Source organism: Phaenicophaeus curvirostris, chromosome 5 (genome assembly GCF_032191515.1).
Source record: "Phaenicophaeus curvirostris isolate KB17595 chromosome 5, BPBGC_Pcur_1.0, whole genome shotgun sequence".
NCBI classification, from domain to species: domain Eukaryota; kingdom Metazoa; phylum Chordata; class Aves; order Cuculiformes; family Cuculidae; genus Phaenicophaeus; species Phaenicophaeus curvirostris.
The window spans coordinates 44,010,664-44,031,667 of record NC_091396.1 but is presented as its reverse complement, the minus strand read 5'-3'; the positions used below and the strand labels follow the sequence as shown (position 1 = coordinate 44,031,667).

Sequence of the window (21,004 nt, the reverse complement as noted above, 5' to 3'; positions counted from 1 at the left end):
CTCCCACAAGTGTGTGGAGACAGAGGTTTTGAGGATCTCTTTGTGGTCATTTTGAAATCTCTCAGTGGAGGTAATGGTCTTTGGGCACTTACTGGCCACCAGTTGCTTAGTGACATTTCTGGACATGACTGTGGTTCTGCAGTGGAGTAGCCGGAGGTGGCTGCTGGCAGAGCCAGTTTAGCAGCTCTTCTGCCCCTCCACCAGACGCTTGTGTCCCTCTATGATCTGCTGCACGGCTTCATGGTCATCCAGGGTAGTTAGGTCCCCAAGTTCACTGGCCTTGTCCTCCACAATTTTCCTTAGCACCCGACGCATAATCTTCCCCGAGCGTGTCTTGGGCAGCCGGTGTGTGACCTGTAATGGGGAGTAGCAGAGCTAAGGCTGAGGGAAAGGCGTTCACCAGGCTGCTGGAGTGGGTGCTGGATCAGCCTGCAGGAGTTACCTGAACATACTCTGGAGCTGCGTACTTAGCGATCTTTTTTGAGATCAGCTCCCGTAGCTCAGCAGCAAGAGTCTCCTGTGTGTAGCCACTGTCCTTCTTCAGCACAACAAACACATAGGCTCCTGTCAAAAGGATCACCGAGTTACTGAGCACCTCATGCAGCGTGCTCCCTAGAGGGGTGCCTCGACCTAGTGCCAGGAGAGGTGCCATTGCTGGTATCCTCAGGGGATGCTCAGTAGCCTAAGTTGTAAGTGCTTTTGGCCACAGTGCTGAGACCTCATGCAAAGCCAAACTGGTGGCTGCATAGCTTGTGACATCTGTGCTGAGGTCTGCACTAACTAGCAGTGGTGGGTGTGGCAGTGCCACTTACCACTGCATTGCAATAGCCCTGTGAGAGGCACTGCAGGGACAGGAAAGCAAACATCTCACCTTCTCCCTTGATCTCATGTGGATAGCCGATGACTGCAGACTCTGCCACTGCCCCATGGTGATTCTGCAAGAGAACAGGGCTGGAGTTTGGCTCAGTGTTTTTGGCAGGCTGGCTGCCACCTGGGACCTGACCTGGCTTTGTTGCCCCTGTCCACAGTAATGCAGAGAGATAAGGAAGGGCCTCAAATGCCCTCTGCCCTTTTTCCTTCTTGCCTCAGTAGGTCTGTCTGCAAACACAGGTCTTCTCCCCTGCCCTTGGCCACTTCAGACGTGCACCTTCTAGACCCTGTTCTATGCCTCTAGGTTGTTCCACCAGGTCCCACAACCTTTACTGGCCCACAGATGCTTTGGGGTTCACTCAACTGACAGCACTGACCTTACTGGGCTTTGTCCCTCTCTTGTTCCAGAGACTGAGAAGGGAGGGGAGAGGGTGGAAAGCTGTTCCTGCAGGCAGGCTATGGGTCCAAGAGTGTGTCCTGCTGTTACAGCAGCGTGTTTCTGTCTGGGTATGTCAAAGAGGCTTCCCTGAGCATCACCAGTGTGCCTTTGCTGCCCCCTTAAATAGCTTTACCTCCCACCCACACCTCTTACCACAACATCCTCCACCTCTGCAGTGCCCAGCCGGTGTCCGCTGATGTTAATGATATCATCCAGCCGTCCTGTCAGCTGATAGTAGCCCTCGCTGGTACGATACACACCATCCCCAGTGAAGAAAAAACCTGCAGTGGCCAGAACAATGCTGTGGTTACTTGTTGCAGTGAGCATGGGAGCTGCTTGCCAGCCAGATTCTCGCCTCGCTCCCTTCTTTCTGTTGGCAACAGGGCTCCTGTACTCTGCCTCTTCCTCTCAGGGTGAAGATGCCTACTTTTCATGTTAGTCTTTTGCTTCTGCTGGTACCTGTTCCATCACTGGGCCCCTTCCTTTGTTCTGCAGTGTGCCAATGCCTGTCATGGCTTGAGGCCACAAGCCAGGAATGCCTTACTCCAGCGCAGGTGCCTGTGGTCCTGCTGCTTCACCTTCCCTGGAGGTGTTTAAGGGATGGGTGGATGAGGTGCTCAGGGGCATAGTTTAGTATTTGATAGGAATGGTTGGACTTGATGATCCAATGGGTCTTTTCCAACCTGGTGATTCTATGATTGAGGTACACAAGCTTGCTCAGCGCCTCTAGATGAGTGACAGGAGCCAACAGGATTTGTAGGAGATGCACCAAGAAGCCTCTGTGCTCAAGCGAGTTGGGAGCAGAAGGAAAAATCCACTGCCCTAAAGCAATATGTGATACTATAGGGAAGGTGGATGACAGAGACCCATTCCCATGGCAGTGATGAGGCTTCCGGCAGGGGGAGATGAAGGGTTTCAACATTTTGGAGAGTCTAGCAGAAGGAAGCAGCAATGCCAGCTCTCCTGACTCCTGCCCCTGTACAGAAAGCCAGCAGGCAGACCCAGCTGTACCCAACCAAACACCTTTGCAGTGACCTGCCACATTTTCCTTACCTGGATAAGGAGTCAGGTAGGTTTCCAGGAATCTCTTGTGGTCATTGTAAATGGTTCGTGCCATACCTGGCCAGGCTTGTGAGATGCAAAGGGCTCCAGAGATGTTGTTTTCCAGAAGGACGTTTCCCTGTAAAGTAGTTACCTGTTAGTAACCACAGCTGAGGGTACTTGGGACGTTTAGTCATTGCTTATTTTTACCACTATGTCTGGTAACAACCCCATGATGGCAATGCTAAGGAAGGCAGTGAGGAGAGCTCTGTGCCCCCAGCTTCCAAGGAGACAGGCCAGTCTCTCCCAGCAGAGGGTCTGCAACCAGCTGCCTACCGTGGTGGGACACAGCTCCTCCAGGGAAGCTAGCTGTCCCTGCCCAGCTGCCTCACCTAGGAAAGGCCAGCAGAGAGCACAAGCACAGCCCGTCTTGTCAGGACAGAGCAAGCTAGAAAACAACTCGACTTCTGCTCTAATTGGAAGAACATCTTCACTGTTAGTCCCTTTCTGATAGAGAATGGCTGTCTAGCAGATGTGAGCAGGAAAGGGGTTTGCAGGTCTCCACTCCCATCTGCGAGCACCTGGGGGAAAGCAGGCTGAGCCAGTACTTGGGCTGCAGGTTATAAATGTACCTTGTCATCCAGGAGGGAGGGGCTGATCCCAAAAAAGGGTCTCATAGCCATGCCTGGAAGGATTTCAGCTCCAGGATTAGAAGGACGGGGTGAGATACAGATGCCTCCTGTTTCTGAAGCAAAATAAACTGTAATGCTTATCAAAATCAGGGACAAGGAAAGCTAGGTAGCACTGCTTGGCCAACTGTCTTTGTCATGGTTCACACTGTATCCTACTGGACCTTGGGCCAAGGCTGGTTTTGTCAGAGCTCTGGGGAGGGCTCTTTGCAGAAGGATCATCCTGCTCATTTTGTTCAGTAGAGATCAGCTCCCTGCTGTCAACTCCACTGTGTTTCTCTGGGTTAGCTTTAAAGGCCATTTCTCTTGTCCATGTTTTGGTGCCCCGTGAGCTCTTATGGGATTGCTTATATGAAAATGTCAGTAAAATGTCCCACTTGGCCAATAAATCAGCAGGTCATTCCTAAAGCCTGGGAGAGCAGAATCTGGAACAAGTGGCTATACGCATCTCACCAGTTTGCCACCACGTGTCCACTACAGGGCACCGTGTCTCACCGACCACGCGGAAGTACCACTCCCATGCCTCCTTGTTGATGGGTTCCCCCACTGCAAGGGAAAAGGCAGAAGGACAGAGCTGAAAGATCAGGTCAAAGACACAGTTTTCCAAAGCCTGCTCACAGAGCCACCCCTCAAATAGCACTGTCTTCTGACTTTTCATGCTCTTGTGTGGCTGCTCTTGGCATTTGGGGGGAAAGGCACAACCTGATGCCCCAGGATTCACTTCTCTAGCCCATGCCACCAGCACTTACCTGACCCAAGTACTTTGAGAGAAGAGCGGTCGTACTTCTTCACCCATTCATCACCGTATCTCAGGAGCAGGCGGATGGCAGTGGGTGCCCCATAGAAATGGTTAATTTTTAACCTCTCCACTGTTTCCCAGTAGCGGCCTGGAATGGAAACAGGGCCAGTAACCATCTGCACAGGACCCACAAGACCAAGACAGAAGGAGAGGGGGTGAGAGAAAGGGCTCTCCAGCAGAGCCTGGGCGCTCAGTCATGCTGGGAAGGACTAAAGCAGTCCAGGAGCAGCAGTGGCCCTTTTTCCTCCATATCATCAAGCTCAGCTACCCTCCCTGCCACATGGAGGGAGAGGGAGAAACAGCAGTGGTTTCCTAACCAGAAGAAACAGCTCTTCCCCTTGCAGCTCTCTGCTGGGCACAGCTTGTGGTCTGCTCCTCTGTTAGCAAAACCATTGCTGCCTGTGTCCTGGCATCAAGCTGCCAGCTCCCTGCCTTCTGCAGGTCTCACAAGGCGGCTGTGTCATGTCCCAGGTTCCCTGAGACACCTTCTTACTCACCAGGGTTAGGATGGACAGGAGTGCTCTCAAAAAGGACTGTGGTGCCACCATTGCAGAGGGGGCCATAGACCACGTAGGTGTGCCCTGTGATCCAGCCGATGTCTGCCATGCATCCAAAGATGTCCCTGTCCTGGTAGTCAAACACGTACTGTGCAAGAAAGGAAGGGGAGTGAGGGGTACATCCTGGGCCTGCCCTCCCGGCAAGGGAGACAACTGGGACCAGTGTACTCTCTCTCAGCCCTAACGTTACTGCATCCTTCCGTCTTCCCACCACCCCTGCAGGGACACCTTCTTCCTGCCGAGAGTTTTTTTAAAACATCAGAAAAAATAAAATGTCAGGTGCTTTATGAAGGTGCAGGAGGAGAGAAACACTTTAAAACAAAATAAACAGGCAAATTTGCTCTTTTCCAAAGGAGAGACCTACAGCCTTTCTTTCCTTCTGCTGATGTCTAGACAAGGCTGATCAAGACATCCTGTAGCACGAAAATGGGAGAACTTTAAGGGTAAGGATGGTCCATCTGCATCTATATGACCATGTTGAAGGAGATGAGTTGCAGGCAAGGGCAATGTGGTGGAGGAACTCCATGAGCCATCCCCAGGGACTGCTGAGCTCCAAATACACAGTAAACGCTCAGGAAAACCTTGAGCTCAGGAAGGAGCCCGGTGTAGGAGCACAGAGACAGCAAGCAGAGGGACTATGAGTTGCCTTGGCCCAGAGCCACTCCAGCTTTCCTGGAGGTGTTGGCCCCTCTCTGCTACAGCTGGGTGAGCACAGCTCTGTGCCCTCAGGCAGGCAGAAAGCAGAACAAGCCTTTTTTCCCCACTGCCCCATTTATTCCTCAGAAGACCCTTGTCTGCAAGGCTGGAGTTTGAGGGGATGCCTGCCCTGTGTAGGGCAGATCTGAGAGCCACCAGACTGGCAGCAACACAGCCAGCTTCTTTCTGCTCTGGCATCTGCTATTTCAGACCTTCTTGTCTCTTCCTGCAGCTCCCTGTCTGCAGGCTGCCAGCTGGGGGCTCCAGGATCTCAAGTGCTCCAGAGTGCTTGTAATGGAAACTTCCCCCGTTTGCTCTGTCTCTTTTTAACTGAGCAGTGAATTACGGTAGCAGGGGTCTGACCCATCCAGCTGAGAAATCTGAGTGTGCCAGACCTGTGTTGTGGTTTCCAGCGTTCCTGAGTGCTAACGTGGCCACGTGCTGCTTGCTCCCTGCGTTGCCATTCTGGGATGGCCACCCTGGCTCTCGCAAACCAGCTCAAATGGTCTTGAGAGTCATATATCATGCTGGGCACAGCTGTACAGACAGCTTAGCTTACCAAGGGCCTCCATACACACTCTGCACACACTCCTGGAAGTCTGGCCTCCAGCACTCACAGATGACAGAGAAGACCCAAGCCAGCCCTGAGCTTGCTGTTTCATAGGGTGCATGATCTGAAGCACTGCTGGAACTTCAGTCACACACAGGGAGTGACAGACCTAAAGGTAAGGGACTGTTTGGACAAACTCCCTCTTCCACAGGACTCCATATAATGTCTTAGGAAGTGTCCCTTGCAACCATTCCTGCAGCCCAGTGCAGCTCCCTGCTGTTCTCAGTGCTCTTTCATCCATCTCTGTTAGAGTTTGCTTAGGGCATGCTAGGGGTTAAAGGCATCTTCCCAAAGATGACACAATCTTCAGGTATAGACCCTTGGCTTGAGGGCACTCACCAGCTTTTACAGACATCCTCAGGTGAGTCCCTCCCAGAATCACTGTCTTCGATCTCCCACCTGAGTTGGGGTAGTTGCATTTAGAGAAAGCAAGCCAGAGGTTCAGAAGCAAACTGGCCTCTTCCTCCTCAACCAGTAATATGAAATTTACCCTTGCAAGGCTGATCATCCCACCCAATAATTCAGTCTAGGATAGGGCACTGAAAGAAAAACATCCAAGAATGTAGCTTAGAGAAGTAGGTGTTTGGGAGACCCTGCTCCAGAACATGTGTTGCTCTTCCCCACTACTTACAGGCAGATGTGATCTACTGGTCTGATGCCCTAGAAGGACATGGAGGTGAATGCCTCATCCCTGGAAGTGTTCAAGACTAGGATGATGGGGCCTTGAGCAGCCTAATCTAGTGGGAGGTGTCACTGCCCATGGCAGGGGGTTGGAATCAGATGATCTTTAAGGTCCCTTCCAACTCAAACCATTCTATGTTCCTATGACTTCCCAGAGACTTTGCTCTGGATAAAGATGAGCTCATGGTGCAACAAGGCAGCACATCTATTTCCTGCACTGCCTATGAACTGCTAGTTCATGAGCACTCTGTGGCTGGGACCCATTACCTTATGTGTGAGAGCAGCAAACAGCAAGTAACCAGCTTGGGAATGAACCAGACCCTTGGGTTTGCCAGTACTGCCAGATGTGTAGAGAAGGAACAACATGTCTTCACTGTCCATAGCAGCAGGCTCACAGCACACATCCTCCTTCATCATCTCCTGCAAGACAGAGCACAACAGTTCTCTCCTGGGATCTCCCTGTATTGTCCCTTCACTCACTTGTGCACCTCTCCCCCGAGCCTCCCTCCAAGTACCTGCACCATGCTGCTCCTGCTGTACCATGCTCCCTGCCTCCCCTCCCCTTGCTGCCCAGTCTGTACTCTCTTTTGGCCTGCTGAGCTGGTAAACATGGTCCAGAGCAGACCTGCTGAGTAAGAGGCAGCTATTTTTACGCTGCTGCTGCTCTGACCAGAAGTCTTCCAGGAAGCCTTCTAGCACTATGCTTGCAGTGGGGATGAGCAGAGGCAGGGAGAGCTTTGTGCACTCCAGGAAGCTAACAGAAAAACACAGCAGGGATCTACCTCTTCAGAAGCAGTGCTCCATGCTGGCAGCCTGGCCATCCCGCATGCCACAAATAGTGGACACGGAAGCAACCTCACTGCCTCCTTTCTTGGACCCTAGCTGCTAGTGGCACTCTGAGACAGTGCCAGGTCTGCCATAGAGCAGTGTGTTGACAGTGCAGTGGCAGTCCAAGGCTGGGCTCACAGCATGTCAGTCCATGTCTAGGGTGTTTCTAGCCCCTGATCCACCCTGCTATGAGCTAGTGTTAGCACTGGGCTGGTACTGCGGGAAGAGCCACCAGTTATCCATCCTGATGGCTCCTGGGACTGTCCTGAACTTATGTGCAGCTCCAGCTACACAATGTCCCACATCCTGCCAACACCAGCAAAACTGTCAAGGCCAGCCAGGACCCTCTCTCCACTCACTGTCCCTTCTCTCAGAGTGGACACGTTCCAAGGGAAGCAGCGATAAGGCCAGACAGCTTCTCACCTCCTCCAGCAGCACATCCAGGGCTGTCATGGGAACCTTGCTGTCAGTCCTCATGGAAACCAGAACCCGTTTCACTCCTGGGCACTGCTTCACAGCCTGGTCCACTGTCTTCTTTAGCTCAATAATCTTGCCACCTCTCAGCCCCTGGTTCACTGTGATCACTGTCTCTGAATGGGCTGCAGAAGGCGAAAGAGCCACAATAAGCAGCTCTGTCTCACTCCCTCAGTCAGACAGAAGTCTGGCTCTACCAAAACCCTGCATTTCTGTTGTCTCCCAGCCCCCATTAGCTGTGTCCTCCATTTAACAAAACTATCAGCTTTGTATCTTCGTTTCTCATTTATTCCTGTCTGGGTTGCATTCCCACGGAGGCGACGCTGTACCCCAGTCCTTCAGTCTCTTGAATGAAGGAGTCAACTAGTCCCTCCCATGGGCTGAAAGATATTTAGTGAGCCTATGTCATTTCCAGGGGTGTTAATCCCTGCTCTATGGCCATATATCAAGGCAGGACACCCTCAGTTAGCCCAGTGAGCCGGCATCAGAAAAGCTTCACCATCAGCACAGCCCTGAGCCCCCCAGCTGCTGAACCAACAAGCTCAGCACTGTCCCCAAAGGGAAACACTGAACACACTGAACATGTCCCTGTTACCTGTTGGCTCTTACCGTCCCGGATCCTGTCTGCCAGGGACTCTGCACTGAACCCAGCAAAGACCACAGCATGTACAGCTCCAATGCGGGCACAAGCCAGCATGCTCGCAACTGCCAGTGGGCAAGGAGGCATGTAGATTGTTACCCTATCGCCCTGTTTCACCCCTTGCCGTTTTAAGGTGTTTCCCAGGCGGCACGTCAGCTCCAGCAGTTCCCTGCCCAAAGAAACAAGGGCACAGTTAAGAGTCTTCCTTGCAGATCTTAACCTGTGTGCATGGAGAAGGGAGGGACTCAGTGACACAGGTATGCAGCTGACATCTCAATGCACCCAAAGTCCCCACGCTGGAAGTCCATGAGAGAGATGGAAAATGTCAGTGGGAAGGAAAGGAGGAGACAGTCCTGGGACATTATTAATGGAAAACATGGGCCATTAGTTATGGAAAATAAATAAATCAGAATAGCCTTTGTACAGAGACTGACACTCTCACCAGTCAGCATGAGGAGCAGGTCATAGGGCCAGCAATTCCTGTGGCTCAGCAAGCCCACACCACCTCAACTGACTTTCCAATGACAACCTGCAGATTCCTGTGGAGCAACACACTCTGCCATGCAGCACTGGAGGCTCTACATACAAAGTTAGGTATCTTCCCTCATGAAAGCAGGGCTTCATGCTTTGCTAAAGCTGGGAATCTCAAGTCCTCCAAAGCTTGTGCCCACCCGCAAGAACAGCTGTAGGAAAGCAGTGAGCAAAACAATGCCTCCCCCAGAAGTACCCCTCCCAGAAACCATGACTTGGCTGTCAGTGACTCATTTCATGTAAGGACTCCATACAGAGAGATTAGCAGAGGGACGATGGTCATGTTTGTCATATGAGGTCTGGAGCCAGAGAGGTCAGGGGGGCTTATTCTGTGTGTAGAGGGATTTACATGGATTCTGCAGCAGAGACTCGGAGAACAGGCAAATTGGGCTGCAAGGTGAGCATCCCAGACCAACTGAGCAGGGCTGGACAGGCAGTTGCCTCAGAGATCCAAACCCAGCAGTGTTGCTGACACATGGATGAGCACAGGACTTTACAATACTTGTGCAGCTGTGAATCTGGCCTCTCTGGCAGAGCATTTACCTTCAAGTTTAGACATCAGGAACCCTCCTGGGAAGGAATATGTGTGACTTTCCCACGGGATCTTATTTTCAAACATTGCAGTGCTGTCATGAGGAGTTCGCATCTGCCTCCCCATCTGGGTAGGGACTCCCTGGGGCCCACAGGGCCAATCAAGAGGTAGGCTGAAGTCTCAGATGAGCACAGGCAAGCCAACAACCACCATACTGTTATCTATTCAAAGGGATGCTATGTCCCCTTGCATGGTGCACATCAGCAGATGAGCCTTGTGAAGTGTTCATGCATGCTGCAATACATCTCTTGTGTCTGCTCAGAGGTAAATACTGACCTGTATGTGATTTTCACCTCCTCTCCTGGCTCATCCTTCTCCCAGATTAAGGCCACTTTGTCTGGGGCTACATGGACATGTCGGTCCAGACAATTCACTGGAAAAGACAACCCAGTTTCATTGCCAGAGCAACTCTCAATAACTCCTAACTCCCAGCAAGTCGGCACTGGCAGCCCTGTTTTCAGATCAGAGGCAGGGCTGTTTGTGAGTCTCAGCATTCGCCTTGTGCTGGAACAACCTCTGTGGATACCAGCTGGCAGACCATGAACACAATCTCGAACCTGTTACACACCTCACAACTCCAATATCTACCGATCCCCACTATCAGCTTCCCCCTTAACTGCAAGCTAACACAGTCCAGAGCAGAAACTGCCTGAAGTCCCTTTGGAGGTCACATCCTCAATGCACTCTGTGGGCCTGGCGAACATTAACTTGCCCAGCACTCCACCCAGCACTGCCTTGCAGCTGCCTCTGGGGTGGACTGGCAAAGTTCTTTTAGTGGCAGTGCTCCTAAACAACAAATCTAGGACAAAGCGAAGCTCTGTCCAGTAAGGCTGCAGAGTGCATTTGTCCAAGATGGAAGAGAACCAACACCAGGAGTGTGCAGCTGCTGGCTTTCCAGGTACATGTTAGGCTGAGGTTTTGGCTGTAATTCTTTTGAGAAAAGCTTCCCACATTGCTGGCAGCTGCAGTTTCCTCAGAAACCTTGTTCCACTCTGTGTTTTTCTTAAACCTTCTACTGGGGTCATAGGATGATGCAGCACCCTAATTTTCATACCAAAATACCTTTTTTTTCCTGACCATTTGTAGTTTTTTTCAGGAGAAAAAAACCCAAACAAACATGAAAAAAAGAAGAATAAAACCTCAAATGCCAAAGGTGAATAGCTCCCACTCAACTGTTCAACTGGACTACATAAGACCTGATTTCTTAGAGGTGTGTTGCATAATTTGAACTCTGGGATCAACAGTGCTGCCAGCAGGACACAGTGTCACTAGCCCCTCTATTCTCTCCCAGCAGCCCCTGCTAAGGCAGTAGCCTGAGCCCATGGACGAAGAGGCTCCCACAGGTGAGAGGACTTCCAGTACCACTCATCGCTCCTATATTTTGCTTTCTGCAGGTACATACTGCCTTCGCTGGGCAGGGATGACCTAGTACAATGCTGCCTGCTGAACACACAGGGTTTGGTGCAGTAGCCTGTGGTCTTGCAGAACAGAGCCTCTGCACTGCTGCAGGATCTCTGGAGGCTGAGGTAGAGGCACCCAGCTCCATGCACACCCCAGTCCAGCTGCAGCCCCTCCAGTGAGACCCAGTTGCTCCCTTAGGACCACCCACATCCTTACACCACAGCCACTGCAGGACCAACTAGACCTTTCAGGGATCCCCCTCACTCCAACTGTTTAGCTCTGTGCTGCTCCTACCTGATCCTGGGGCTGAAGCCCTTCACAGAGAGGCACCTGCAGGCACTTGGTGGGCTCCCATGTCCATCTTGCCCCTTACCTGCCACGTTCAGCTGCCCACCCAGGAACCAGGATATCCTGCCCTGGCGCAGGTCACAGTCCTGGACTGAGTGGAAGGGAGTGATCCATGTGAGTCGGCTCCTCCCCAGTGCTCCCCAGAAGGCATCTCCCTGCTCCACCGACACCTTGTACAAGCCCTGGTGGTCCTTGGGTCCAGGAAAAGCAATGGCTTCAGGCATGTAGGCAGTGAGGGGCCCATGGCTCCAGGCTCGGCTAGCCAACAATCCAGGGCGACATCTGGGAGCCCGAGGAAGAACTTTGGGCCAGCAAGCCCTGGCCAGCAGCCTGGCCATCATCGCAGGATGACTGCTTCTCACTGAGGAAATGTGTGTCTGAAGCCCTTGTAGCCACTTGAGACACCTGGCCCGAGCAAGATGTGCCCCCGTGGGGGCTAGGGCTACCTCAGCCTGGACCAACTGGACACAAAGGTTCCCCGTGCAGGAAGCCAGGGCACCCCTTCTCTTCTGCCTTGCTTCTCTCTCCAAGAGCACTACAGGGAAAAGAAATTCAATCCCTTTAAGGGAGGGGAAAGGGGTGGGCTGTGGAAATATTTGACTGAAAATAACCTTCATGCTAATCTGGGTCCTGATGGCTGCACTTGAACCACAGCCAGGTTCAGGGTGTCAAATCCCCGCAGGGACTGAGGTGCCCAAGCCAGGCTCTACCAACCTGTTCCAGTTCCCACTCACCCAGGGCTGTGCTATGTTCTGGGATTCTCCTGCTTCCCCCCTGCTGAGCTCCCTCCACATATCCCCATCCCCTCTCCACAGCCCCTTACTGCATCTGTTCATGGATGGGGCCTTGAGCAGCCTGGGCTGGTGGGACGTGTCCTTGCCCGTGACAGGGGATTAGAACTAGATGACCTTTAAGGTCCCTTCAACCCAAACTATTCTATGATTCTGTGATCCCCCTAGTTCTCCACTGGCTGTGAAGGCAGTCTGGGGTGTCTCACCTGTTAAAGTCAGGGTCCCCTCCATGCTGGCCTTGGATGGTGGGACCATCCACTTCCCAGAATTAAGGCCCATTCTCTGCAAGGCACTAGAATGTGGTGTCTCTGATTGGCCAAGGAAGCTTCTTTTCCTGTTGCTGTCAACTGCAAGAGGGGAATAGTGCATCCCATTCCACTTCACTGCTGGGCAGCTGTCAGAGCTGCCCCCTTTAGCAAGCTGGGCTGGGTTCTCTACCTCCTCCCAAATACTTCAGACTACTCCAGGGTAGACTGGGAGCACTAAACAAAGTCATGGTGGAGCAGGAGGTAGTGGCTTGCCATAAAACTCTTCCCATGTTGAGACCACCCACTGTAGCAGAGCAGAGCTGCCTCTCTGCCTCCAACCCCCTTTTTTTCTGCCTTCCTTTCTTCAGTACCTGCAAAGATAGTGATTTTTATGGCAGATTTCCTTGATTCTACTGACTAAGGTCTCCTCTCTTCCTAGAGGGTACAGGACAAGCAGAGTAAGGCTCCACCTGCAAAGCAGGGCTTCCCCCAGCCAGGCACACTAATGGGTTCAACAGCAGGAGGAGAGAGCTGGTAGCTCTTCTCTTTGTTCTTCACAGCATGACCCCACTTGTGGTATGCAGGTCTGATATGTTTGGTGAACAGGCTGGACACCAGTACAGGAGATGTGCTATCTAATGGCAGCTGTGCACGTCCCAAACTACACACTGATATTTGTGTCAGAGCTGTCCCTAGACCTAGGTGAGGACCTACAAGGGCTCTATCTCCCAAGGAAAATGCAGTCCTGTGGGCTTACAGCTCTTCCACAAAGTCAAGCCCAAGCAGCCTCATTGTTCCACAAGTGAAGTTACTTGTTTCTTATGTGTGTCTGCTCTGCCTTAGCCTTTCTCCCCTGCAAGACATCAGGTTTTTCCATCAGACTACCCACAGATGCCATTGACAGGGCACACAAATCTCAGCTCCTCCTCTGATAACTCAGTATGGGGTCCCTTTGCTCCCACATTGAAGCTCACCTTGTTGGAAATCCCTGTCAGTGCTCTTCCCTCTCAACAATCTTCCTCCACTCCTCAGGTCAGCTGGGCCCTGCAGCCTGCTCCTGACAGGGAGGTTGAGTCTGCCTGAAGGTCTGCCTGACTCTCTAATGCCCGGACGCCTGTTACGTGGGGTGACCCAAAGCACCAGGCTGGTCTGGATGCTGAAGTGACTTGGTCTCTGACCCGTTCCTGCCATCTAAAACCCTCTCAGTTTTGGCTGAATTCACCCTCCTTGAACATGGGTGACCAGATTCATACACAGTATTCCTGTTTAGTTTTATTCTTGTTCGTCTCTTTACAGAAAATGGCACATAAATCACAGATGCTGGATTACTAGAAGTTGTTACAGCTCCATATCTCAAACACCTCAATACTGAATTCTTTTCTCACTGTATATACATTATTTACACACCATGGGCTATCATCTAACACGTCAAACGATCAGGGGACAAAGACAAACAGGGGCTGGATGGAGGGGCTTAACCTCTGATGGAATTAAAACAGTAGCTCTCGGGAAAGGGTGCTCACAGCTGAAAGCAGGACAGAAGGGGTTGCCTGGAAGTCACTGTCCTGCCAGGATGGGAAGGTGATGGTACCACGGAGCAGGTTTGACTGTGTGGGTCTGCATGTGCTCACGTGGGGCCAGCTGGGAGGTGTATATACACGTTATGGGATGCACTGGGGTGGATCTGCATGGCTGTTGTTCCCTTTAACACTCAGAGGGTGAGGTGGACAAACTGAATTCAATAAATACAGTGGGTAGATTTTTTTCTTTTTCCTGGAATAACGTATTCAGTAAATAAATTCACTGTTCAGCCCCTCCACAGGGGTGCAGGAGGCTCCATGGGCTTTGGTGTTTGGGGTAGTCTGATTTGGCTGTGGTGGCCAGCCCTGCAGGAGCCAGCAGCATGGGTTGGGGTCACCTTGAGGTGCCATGTGGAACCAAGGTGTTACACCTGCGGGCTAAACCTGCTTATCCCTGCTGAACAGAGGCAAAACTCAACCACCCCAAAGCTGCGGCCCCTTCCTGGCAGACCTCAGTGCTGGGAGGGGAAAGTTGGGTTAGAAGGTGCAAACTACCCTGGACAGAGAGCCGTCATATCACACAGACACTGCCATGGGCTTGTCTCACTGCAACCTGGGCCAGAGGCAGAGGTGATGGCCAGGGGAAGGCAGCAGGTCTGCCTGAGGCATGGCAAGACAGGTCACCAAGGGAAAGGGCCCAGGAAGCACTAGGAAGAGTCATACACCAAGGAGGGTCATGGCAGCAGGGGACAGACTTGCTCCGAGATGGCAGATGGGGTCTGGGGCTGGAGCAGGAGGAAAGAGCCCCAGAGCTGGTTGTGAGGCCAGAGGGACTCAAAGCCTTGGTGTCCTCTTGGATGGCGATGATGATGGAACACTCCTGGTCCCCCAAAAGGAAGGGGTGGGGGCTGAGGAAGGTCCGGAGGGGCAGAGGAGTGAGGGGCAGGGGTACGCTCAAGGGGAGCAGGCAGGGGAGCACCCTGCCAAGCAGCCCCAAATGCAGAGACCAGGATCCTGCTCCCTGGGCAAGGGTGGCCAGGGGGGCCTGGTGGTCTGAGGAGGGCTGCAGCCCCCGGAGGACACAGTGTTTGTTGGGGCTGGCTTCTGCCACCTCTTCTACCCCTAGATCAGCTTTTCCTCCTTCTGCGATGAGTTCGACTTCTCCATCTGTCTTTCATCCTCCGCTGCTGCCACCTCCTCCCCTGCCTCCATCTTCCTGCCTGGGGCTGGGGTGTCCCCAGCGATGGTCCCCAGGACTTTGGTGCTGTGCTCCTGAGCTTTGGCCCTGAGGGCAGCAATGCTGTTTTCTCTCAGTTCCTCTTGGGAAATGGTGGTTTTGGGATCCGGGCCCCTCTCCTCCTTGTCACCCTTGTCAAGCTTGGGCAGGGCCTGGCGCTCCACCTCTGTCTTCCTCCCCGCCTCAGCCGCTGCCTCCAGAGACTTTTTGTGCATCCCTAAAAAGAATTGTTGGTATTCGGGTTTAGAAAAGCGCCTGGGCATGGGAAAGCCATCTTGAACTGAAAACAGCAAAGATAAAGAGAGGCCAGAATTAAGGAAAAGCAGAAACCCTTGCTTCATGCAGCAGTCGCAGCGGGCCACTTGCTCTGGCCCCCATGCGAAGGCAGCCCAGGCAAGGCAGCTGCCTGCTGGGGTGATCCAGCCCTGGCATTTGCGGCTTCAGGGCTGCCCCAAAAGGTCTATAATTACTCTCCCCTTTATTTCTCTCCACTAACCTAAAGCTAACTTGTCCCTGCAGGGGGTGAGGGTCTCAGACAGCAGCACAGTTGCCTTAGCTTTGCTGAGGCTGGGCTGTGAGAACCCCCATTGCCTATTCCTCTATCGACCTGCTGCTCACACAACCCATCCTTCTGCCTCTCTTGGTTTCAAACAGATAGAAGGACAGGACAGCCTGCATCAGGATTCCAGACACTAGTTTTGGGGCAGAACCAGCTTGAAAGGTCAGAAAGCAGGAAGCAAAGAGCAGGAGCATGGTAGGGTAGCTACTCCCTGTCTGCACAGAAAACCAAGGAAAACTGCAGACATGCAGCTCCTCCCAGTGCTGAGAGGAGGAGGAGGTGGCAGCAGCATCTTGCCTGGCACTTAGTGCAAGGAGAGTACATTTGTGGGTCCCAACACCCCACACAGCATCACAGGGCTAGAGGAGTCAGACTGGGATGACCTCCCACATTGGGGAAGGGTTGGAGCCCCTGCTCCGGGACCGAGCATGAGGGATGTTTGTACCATGGGAGCTGAAGGCCGACACCCACCTGAGCATTCCTGCCCTGGCCAGACCCTGCAGGTCAGGATCCAAGGACCAGCCAGAGATGAGCAGTCAGACCCTGTTGTCAAGGGCCATTGGGGGATAGAGGGTGGCAGGGCAGGGGGACATTGTCTTGCCACCCTCCACCCGTGTTTTCAAGTTGGCTCCAGTTTCTTCCTCACAACCCCCATTTCATCGCAACCCACTTGATGTCCCCCGTGAAAGAGGCTGCTCTCTTACCCAGAAGCCAAGGGGCGCAGGATTCCATGATGCCGTCCTTGGCAGACTTGAGGATGGACTCAGGCAGCGGGATGGAGTGACGCACCATGGCACCATAGAGCCCATACTCAGCCATCACGCTGCTCCTGCCCCAGCACTTCTCCCTCTTCCGCCATTTGGCCCGGCGGTTCTGGAACCAAACCTGGGGCAGGCAACAAAGAGGGACATGGACTTTTCAGGGGAAGAAAGTGTGTCAGTCCCCTTTTTGCATGAAAACATGCATGTGCTTGTGCAGTGGGATGAAGGCAGACACATGGATGCTCATCCTGAAAGCACTGCAGCCTCTTCCCCCATGCAGCAGCCATTCGGTATCTCTCCCTCCCTTCCCTGCAGGAGCTGCGGGCCAAGCACGAGAGCATGTCCCATCCCTCTCTGCAGGATGTAATTAATTTGCCAGCATGCATCTTTTTCTAGTGGCTTTTGGCTCTCGTGCCTGGGAATTTCTTCCATTATTTACTGAGTATCTGAGCTGCAGCACAGGGTCGCGGGCAGCAGTGCCTGCAGGGAGGGCTGGGATGGGGGCGGATGCTCTGGAGAGATGGGAGAAGGGGGAAGCTGATCTGTGTGCTTTGCCCTGAATTCCCAGTTTGAAAAGCCCCTCAATTCTCAGAAAATTGGCAGAATAATCTCTGAGCTGTGACCTGGGGGCCAGTGAGCAGAGAGGCGGGCTGCGATGGTAGTGGGGGATGCTGGCAGAAATCTATTAGCGCTCCGATTTCCATTCCTCTTGTCTCCCTCACCCTCCTTCCTCCCTGGCTCCCCTCCCTTCCCGACGAGCAGAGGCATCAGCTTTAGATGAAAAATTGCTCGAGGTCTATTCAGAAGGAGGCAAAGGAAGAGTCAGCCCCAGGGGCAGCCCAGGCCTGATTGAAAAATAAGTTAATTTCAGTTTGAATCGATGGGCCTCAGGCACTGAAATATCACGGGAAATTAAAGCAGCTGGTCCCCAGGGAACCACGCCATTGACCTGCGCTAATTAATGCCATGGAGTTACTAGCCCCCTTTCCTAGAGGCAGCCCCTCCCTCCCCGCAGACACCCCAAACACCTCCTCATTTAACTAATTAGACTCATGGAAAATTGGGTGTTAATTTGTTTAGGATTTTTTTTTCTTTTCTATTTTTTTCTCTCCCTTTCACAGAAAGTACACTGCAGAATGGAAATGAATGGCGGGGTCTCGCTGGCAGATGGATGCTCGGGGTCACTCTGCAATCTTCTCCAACTTGATTGCTTGATTAGGTCGTTAGCACATTAAAAAAAAAAATTGCTTGCCGTCTGGCGCTGGCCTGATGAGTGGGATGAGGCGGGAATCGCCTGGGTAATTTATCTTTTTATACTGCAAAGAATTTGATTTCAATCTGCAGATATATGGAGGTGCCTTTGACACCTGTTTAACATTACAGAGCTGACAGCTTAACCCCCTCTTGTCCCTATGGCCCTTACCTGGCGGGGGACTTAGGCTGCAGTGGGGAGCACTGGGAGACTTAGGTAGAGCCTGGGACCCCCAGGACTGCTGTGGGACCATGAGACTGATACTGTGTGGTGATGTCCTGCTCTCAGCTGCCAAGGCAAGCTCACCTCTTCTACCTGTGCAAAGGGGAATTGCCCAGCACCGAAGACTCACAGGGACAGAGTTGTAAGTGTGTGGCTTGCTAGCGCTGGTGACAGCCAGCCTTGGCCATTCCAGGGAGCCCAGCCAGCCTGGAGCCACAGGGAGTTCTGCAGAGGGGGTAGAGTGGTGGTCCCAGTGGCTGTGATCCCAGCTTCTCCCAGCAGAAGACACTCTGTGCATGTCAGAGGGGATTTTACAGCCAGGCTGCTTCACCACATGTCACCTCCTCTGCATGATAAATAGTCTGATTTGCACTTTCATTCTCCTGACATGTAACCCCTGGACCATGGATGGCTTTGAATCCCCCGGGCCCGGAGCGATGAGTGCTCAGCTTCCCCTCTCCACCCACTCCTTCAGCTGGCAAAGCATGACATGCCTGTGTGACACATGGGTTTGCTGGTTCCTGCGGTCAGCAGGACGCTGGCAGGGTCTCTCACTCCAGACCACATGCTTCTCCTGCTCCCTGAGGGCAGAGCCAAACAGGACTGGCTCGCTTCTTCTCCAGCCTTGGCAAAAACTCCTGTGGTACCTATTCCCAGAACACAGCTGTGGGGCAGCCATCCTCGGCACCTCTGTGCTGCAAGGGGGCAGCCCGACCCACAGGGGCCAGGAGACGGATCCTGCCTGTTCTGTCCTGGATAAGCCAGCACAGTTAGATCCCTTGCAGCAGACCTCTCTGTCTCCTTCGGCTTCAGGGAGAAATTCCTGCACAACCCAAAGGACAATGCCTGCACTTCTGCCTTGGATTGGGGCTGCAGTAACACGTTTCCACATACCCAGAGCAGCTTGCAGGGCTCAGGTCTGCACAGCTGCATTTGTCACCAGTTGCCACACCTGGAATCTCAGCCAGGAACAGGTTTTTCCATCAAGTACTAACTGGGCAACTCTTTCAATTCTCCTCAATCCTCTCTTACCCAGATGCTCTTTCCTTACTGATGCTTTTACCACTCCTTCCTCTCTCCTCCCTCCTGCCTCGATACCCCAAACATCTTCCTCCATGCCACATGCTCCTCTGCCCTCCTACCTGGCCAGGTTTCAACCTGCCCCAGTGCTGCCCACTACCATTTGACCCGCTGCCCCAGAGCATCCCCTTTCCCATGGCAAGGCCACACAGATGCTGGAGCCAGCAGAAGCTTTGCCAGCTGGCAGTCTAATTTTGACCAGAGACAGTGGAAAATTTTCAATCAAAAAACACTTATTCAATCGCACAGGAAAAACTCCGTCTAGCCAGTGGAAGTGTAATCAAAATTATTGGTGGCTTTCTTCTGAATGGTTTATTTTATTCTCGGCCACCTAAGACATGCAAAATCTATGTCTAAAGCCAAACGGGAAAATACATGACATCAAGACCCCAATAAGATCATTATGAGATTTCCCAAAACAATTTTTGTAATTCAATGGGAATTTCCTCTTGGTTTTGTCTTGGAAAATGGAAAGTTTGAAATCCCACAGTTTCTAGCAGGATAAAAATTGGATAGACTTGTCATCTTGTTTTAATACCAGGAGCCATATCTTTATCTCAGGAATAAAGTCAAGTCAACCTACTAATGCTCAACAGTGAGTACTGCTAGGATCAGAACCCAGCCCAGCACCTCTGCCACAAGCCCATTGTGAGCAGCATGCTGGGAAGAGCTTCAGCACAACACTGGCAGCCCCCACACCATTTCAGACCAGCAGAATTATTCCCTCTGGCTCTTCTTGGGATTTCACCCTCGTTCAGATGGCTCCATCAGTGGGACTCTCTTCTGAGAGAAGATCTCACTTCTCTGTTCAAATTTATTGATGCGTTACCAAAATTTTTCTGTGCCTTGATCCTGAGCTGAATTATGCACCAGTTTTAGTAATTCTGAGGTATTTTGGGCTGTGTTGGTGCAACAGCCACAACTTCAAATACGCAATTATTTATTGTTGCCACCTCATTTTCCCCCCTTGATTGGAGAGAGTTTCACCCTTACACTTCCATTTACTCATGGGTTTGATATTCTTTGCCTTCTTTGGCTGCTTGTTGTCTTTGCTTGGAGATACCTATTCTACAACTTCCACTGGCTCTGTAAAATTCAGCCTGCCTCAAGCAATGTTTAGGTTCATCCATGTTTGGTCTTGCCCCTTCCCATCATATGGGTCAGCTCAGCTTTGTGACATTCGTTATTGATGTGGCTGTGTACCACGCACCTTCCTTTTCACTTTCATCTGGTTCACTGCCACACAGCCCATGGTATGGTGAAAAGATTGTGTTTGCACTTACACACTTCACAACCAGTGGCAAAACCCCCCGATTAGTTTTAGACTGATCTTTGTACAAAGCTACCATGATTTGATGCAGGAGTCTTCTGGACCAACAAACTACATCTTAAAATGATTTACAGCTGTTTATTATCACATGAGCACCCTCTGTGAAACATGGGGAGCTTGCTCCAATAACCGTATCCTCAAAAAACATACAACACAGTAAAGACGACAACAGCTTTGTCTTGCTATCCGCTGCATGCATTAATATCTGAGTTCAGCCTGTGCATGCACGTTTTGTGTTTAGCAGACCCAAGTCCTCTCCTGGGCTGCTCCTGAGGCCCCACAGGTGCCATCTGTGTCACACCAAGGGTGGTGAGCTGGGGGCAGGAGGCAAGCATGCCGCTGACAAATCTGCCAGACACCCTCCAAGCACTAGCAGTAGGGTAAGACGATGCTTACTTGCGTATTGCACGCTGCAAGTTGGTTTTGCCTGTGCACCCTGCAGAAACTGCAGTCTCCCATATCCATGGGTTTTAGTCATGTAGGCATAACAAAGCCACAAAAGCAAAACCTAACAACTTGCAAAACCTGTTCTCAATGTGAAATCGGCAAACAGAGGGTGGTAACATAACACATCACTCAGAGAGGATCTGCCCATCAAGTCAATCCTTATCATTTGGTCACAGCCAAGCTTCACATGCTCTCTAACCCTGCTGGGCACATCACACTGACTCTCTCTCCTCCAAGAGCAGCCACAGCCTACAAATCAAGACAGCAGGTAACGCCAGCACCTTCAGTGTCATCTCCTGGATGCTTGTTCCAAATGCCTGTCCTTCTGAGGCCTTCTTCTGCAAATCAGCAGTGCTACAGA

General features: G+C 52.1%; 2 protein-coding genes and 1 long non-coding RNA gene across 5 annotated transcripts in view; 1 reads left to right on the top strand and 2 right to left on the bottom strand.

Moving 5' to 3' along the window:
• Positions 1 to 16: 16 nt before the first annotated feature.
• On the bottom strand, positions 17 to 11,715 carry LOC138721429 (acetyl-coenzyme A synthetase 2-like, mitochondrial). 2 transcript variants are annotated; one of them, XM_069858489.1, is made up of 14 exons: positions 11,222 to 11,715; positions 9,724 to 9,820; positions 8,294 to 8,493; positions 7,634 to 7,809; positions 6,650 to 6,802; positions 4,336 to 4,483; positions 3,789 to 3,926; positions 3,493 to 3,585; positions 2,983 to 3,095; positions 2,363 to 2,489; positions 1,463 to 1,590; positions 872 to 935; positions 443 to 564; positions 17 to 354 (listed from the first exon to the last, which is right to left on the bottom strand). In XM_069858489.1, exons 1-14 carry the CDS (start codon positions 11,535 to 11,537, stop codon positions 178 to 180), a joined length of 2,052 nt encoding a protein of 683 aa, XP_069714590.1. In that variant the 5' UTR covers positions 11,538 to 11,715; the 3' UTR covers positions 17 to 177. The 2 variants fall into 2 exon arrangements, with proteins under 2 accessions (XP_069714590.1, XP_069714591.1); XM_069858490.1 differs by having other exon boundaries at positions 468 to 564.
• On the top strand, positions 10,571 to 13,742 carry LOC138721431 (uncharacterized). The gene is made up of 3 exons (XR_011337547.1): positions 10,571 to 10,657; positions 10,742 to 10,841; positions 13,268 to 13,742. It is a non-coding gene; the product is annotated as an uncharacterized lncRNA (long non-coding RNA).
• VSX2 (visual system homeobox 2) overlaps positions 13,726 to 21,004 on the bottom strand; it is a 22,971-nt gene continuing 15,692 nt past the window's right edge. The window contains exons 4-5 of one of the 2 annotated variants that reach the window (XM_069858491.1): positions 16,256 to 16,436; positions 13,726 to 15,272 (exon numbers count right to left, since the gene is read on the bottom strand). In XM_069858491.1, coding sequence (XP_069714592.1) covers positions 14,878 to 15,272; positions 16,256 to 16,436 — 576 coding nt within the window. In that variant the 3' untranslated portion in view covers positions 13,726 to 14,877. The remainder of the gene's footprint in view (positions 15,273 to 16,255; positions 16,437 to 21,004) is intronic. The other variant, XM_069858493.1, reaches the window with a different exon arrangement.

Bases quoted from the DNA above. Each gene is read 5' to 3' on its own strand.
- LOC138721429 (XM_069858489.1), bottom strand. From the start codon at position 11,537: ATGATGGCCAGGCTGCTGGCCAGGGCTTGCTGGCCCAAAGTTCTTCCT. The intron at 4,484-6,649 runs GTAATGGGTCCC...TTTCTTGCACAG, and splicing joins TTGCTGCTCTCACACATAAG to TACGTGTTTGACTACCAGGA. The intron at 3,927-4,335 runs GTGAGTAAGAAG...TTTCCATTCCAG, and splicing joins TCCTGTCCATCCTAACCCTG to GCCGCTACTGGGAAACAGTG.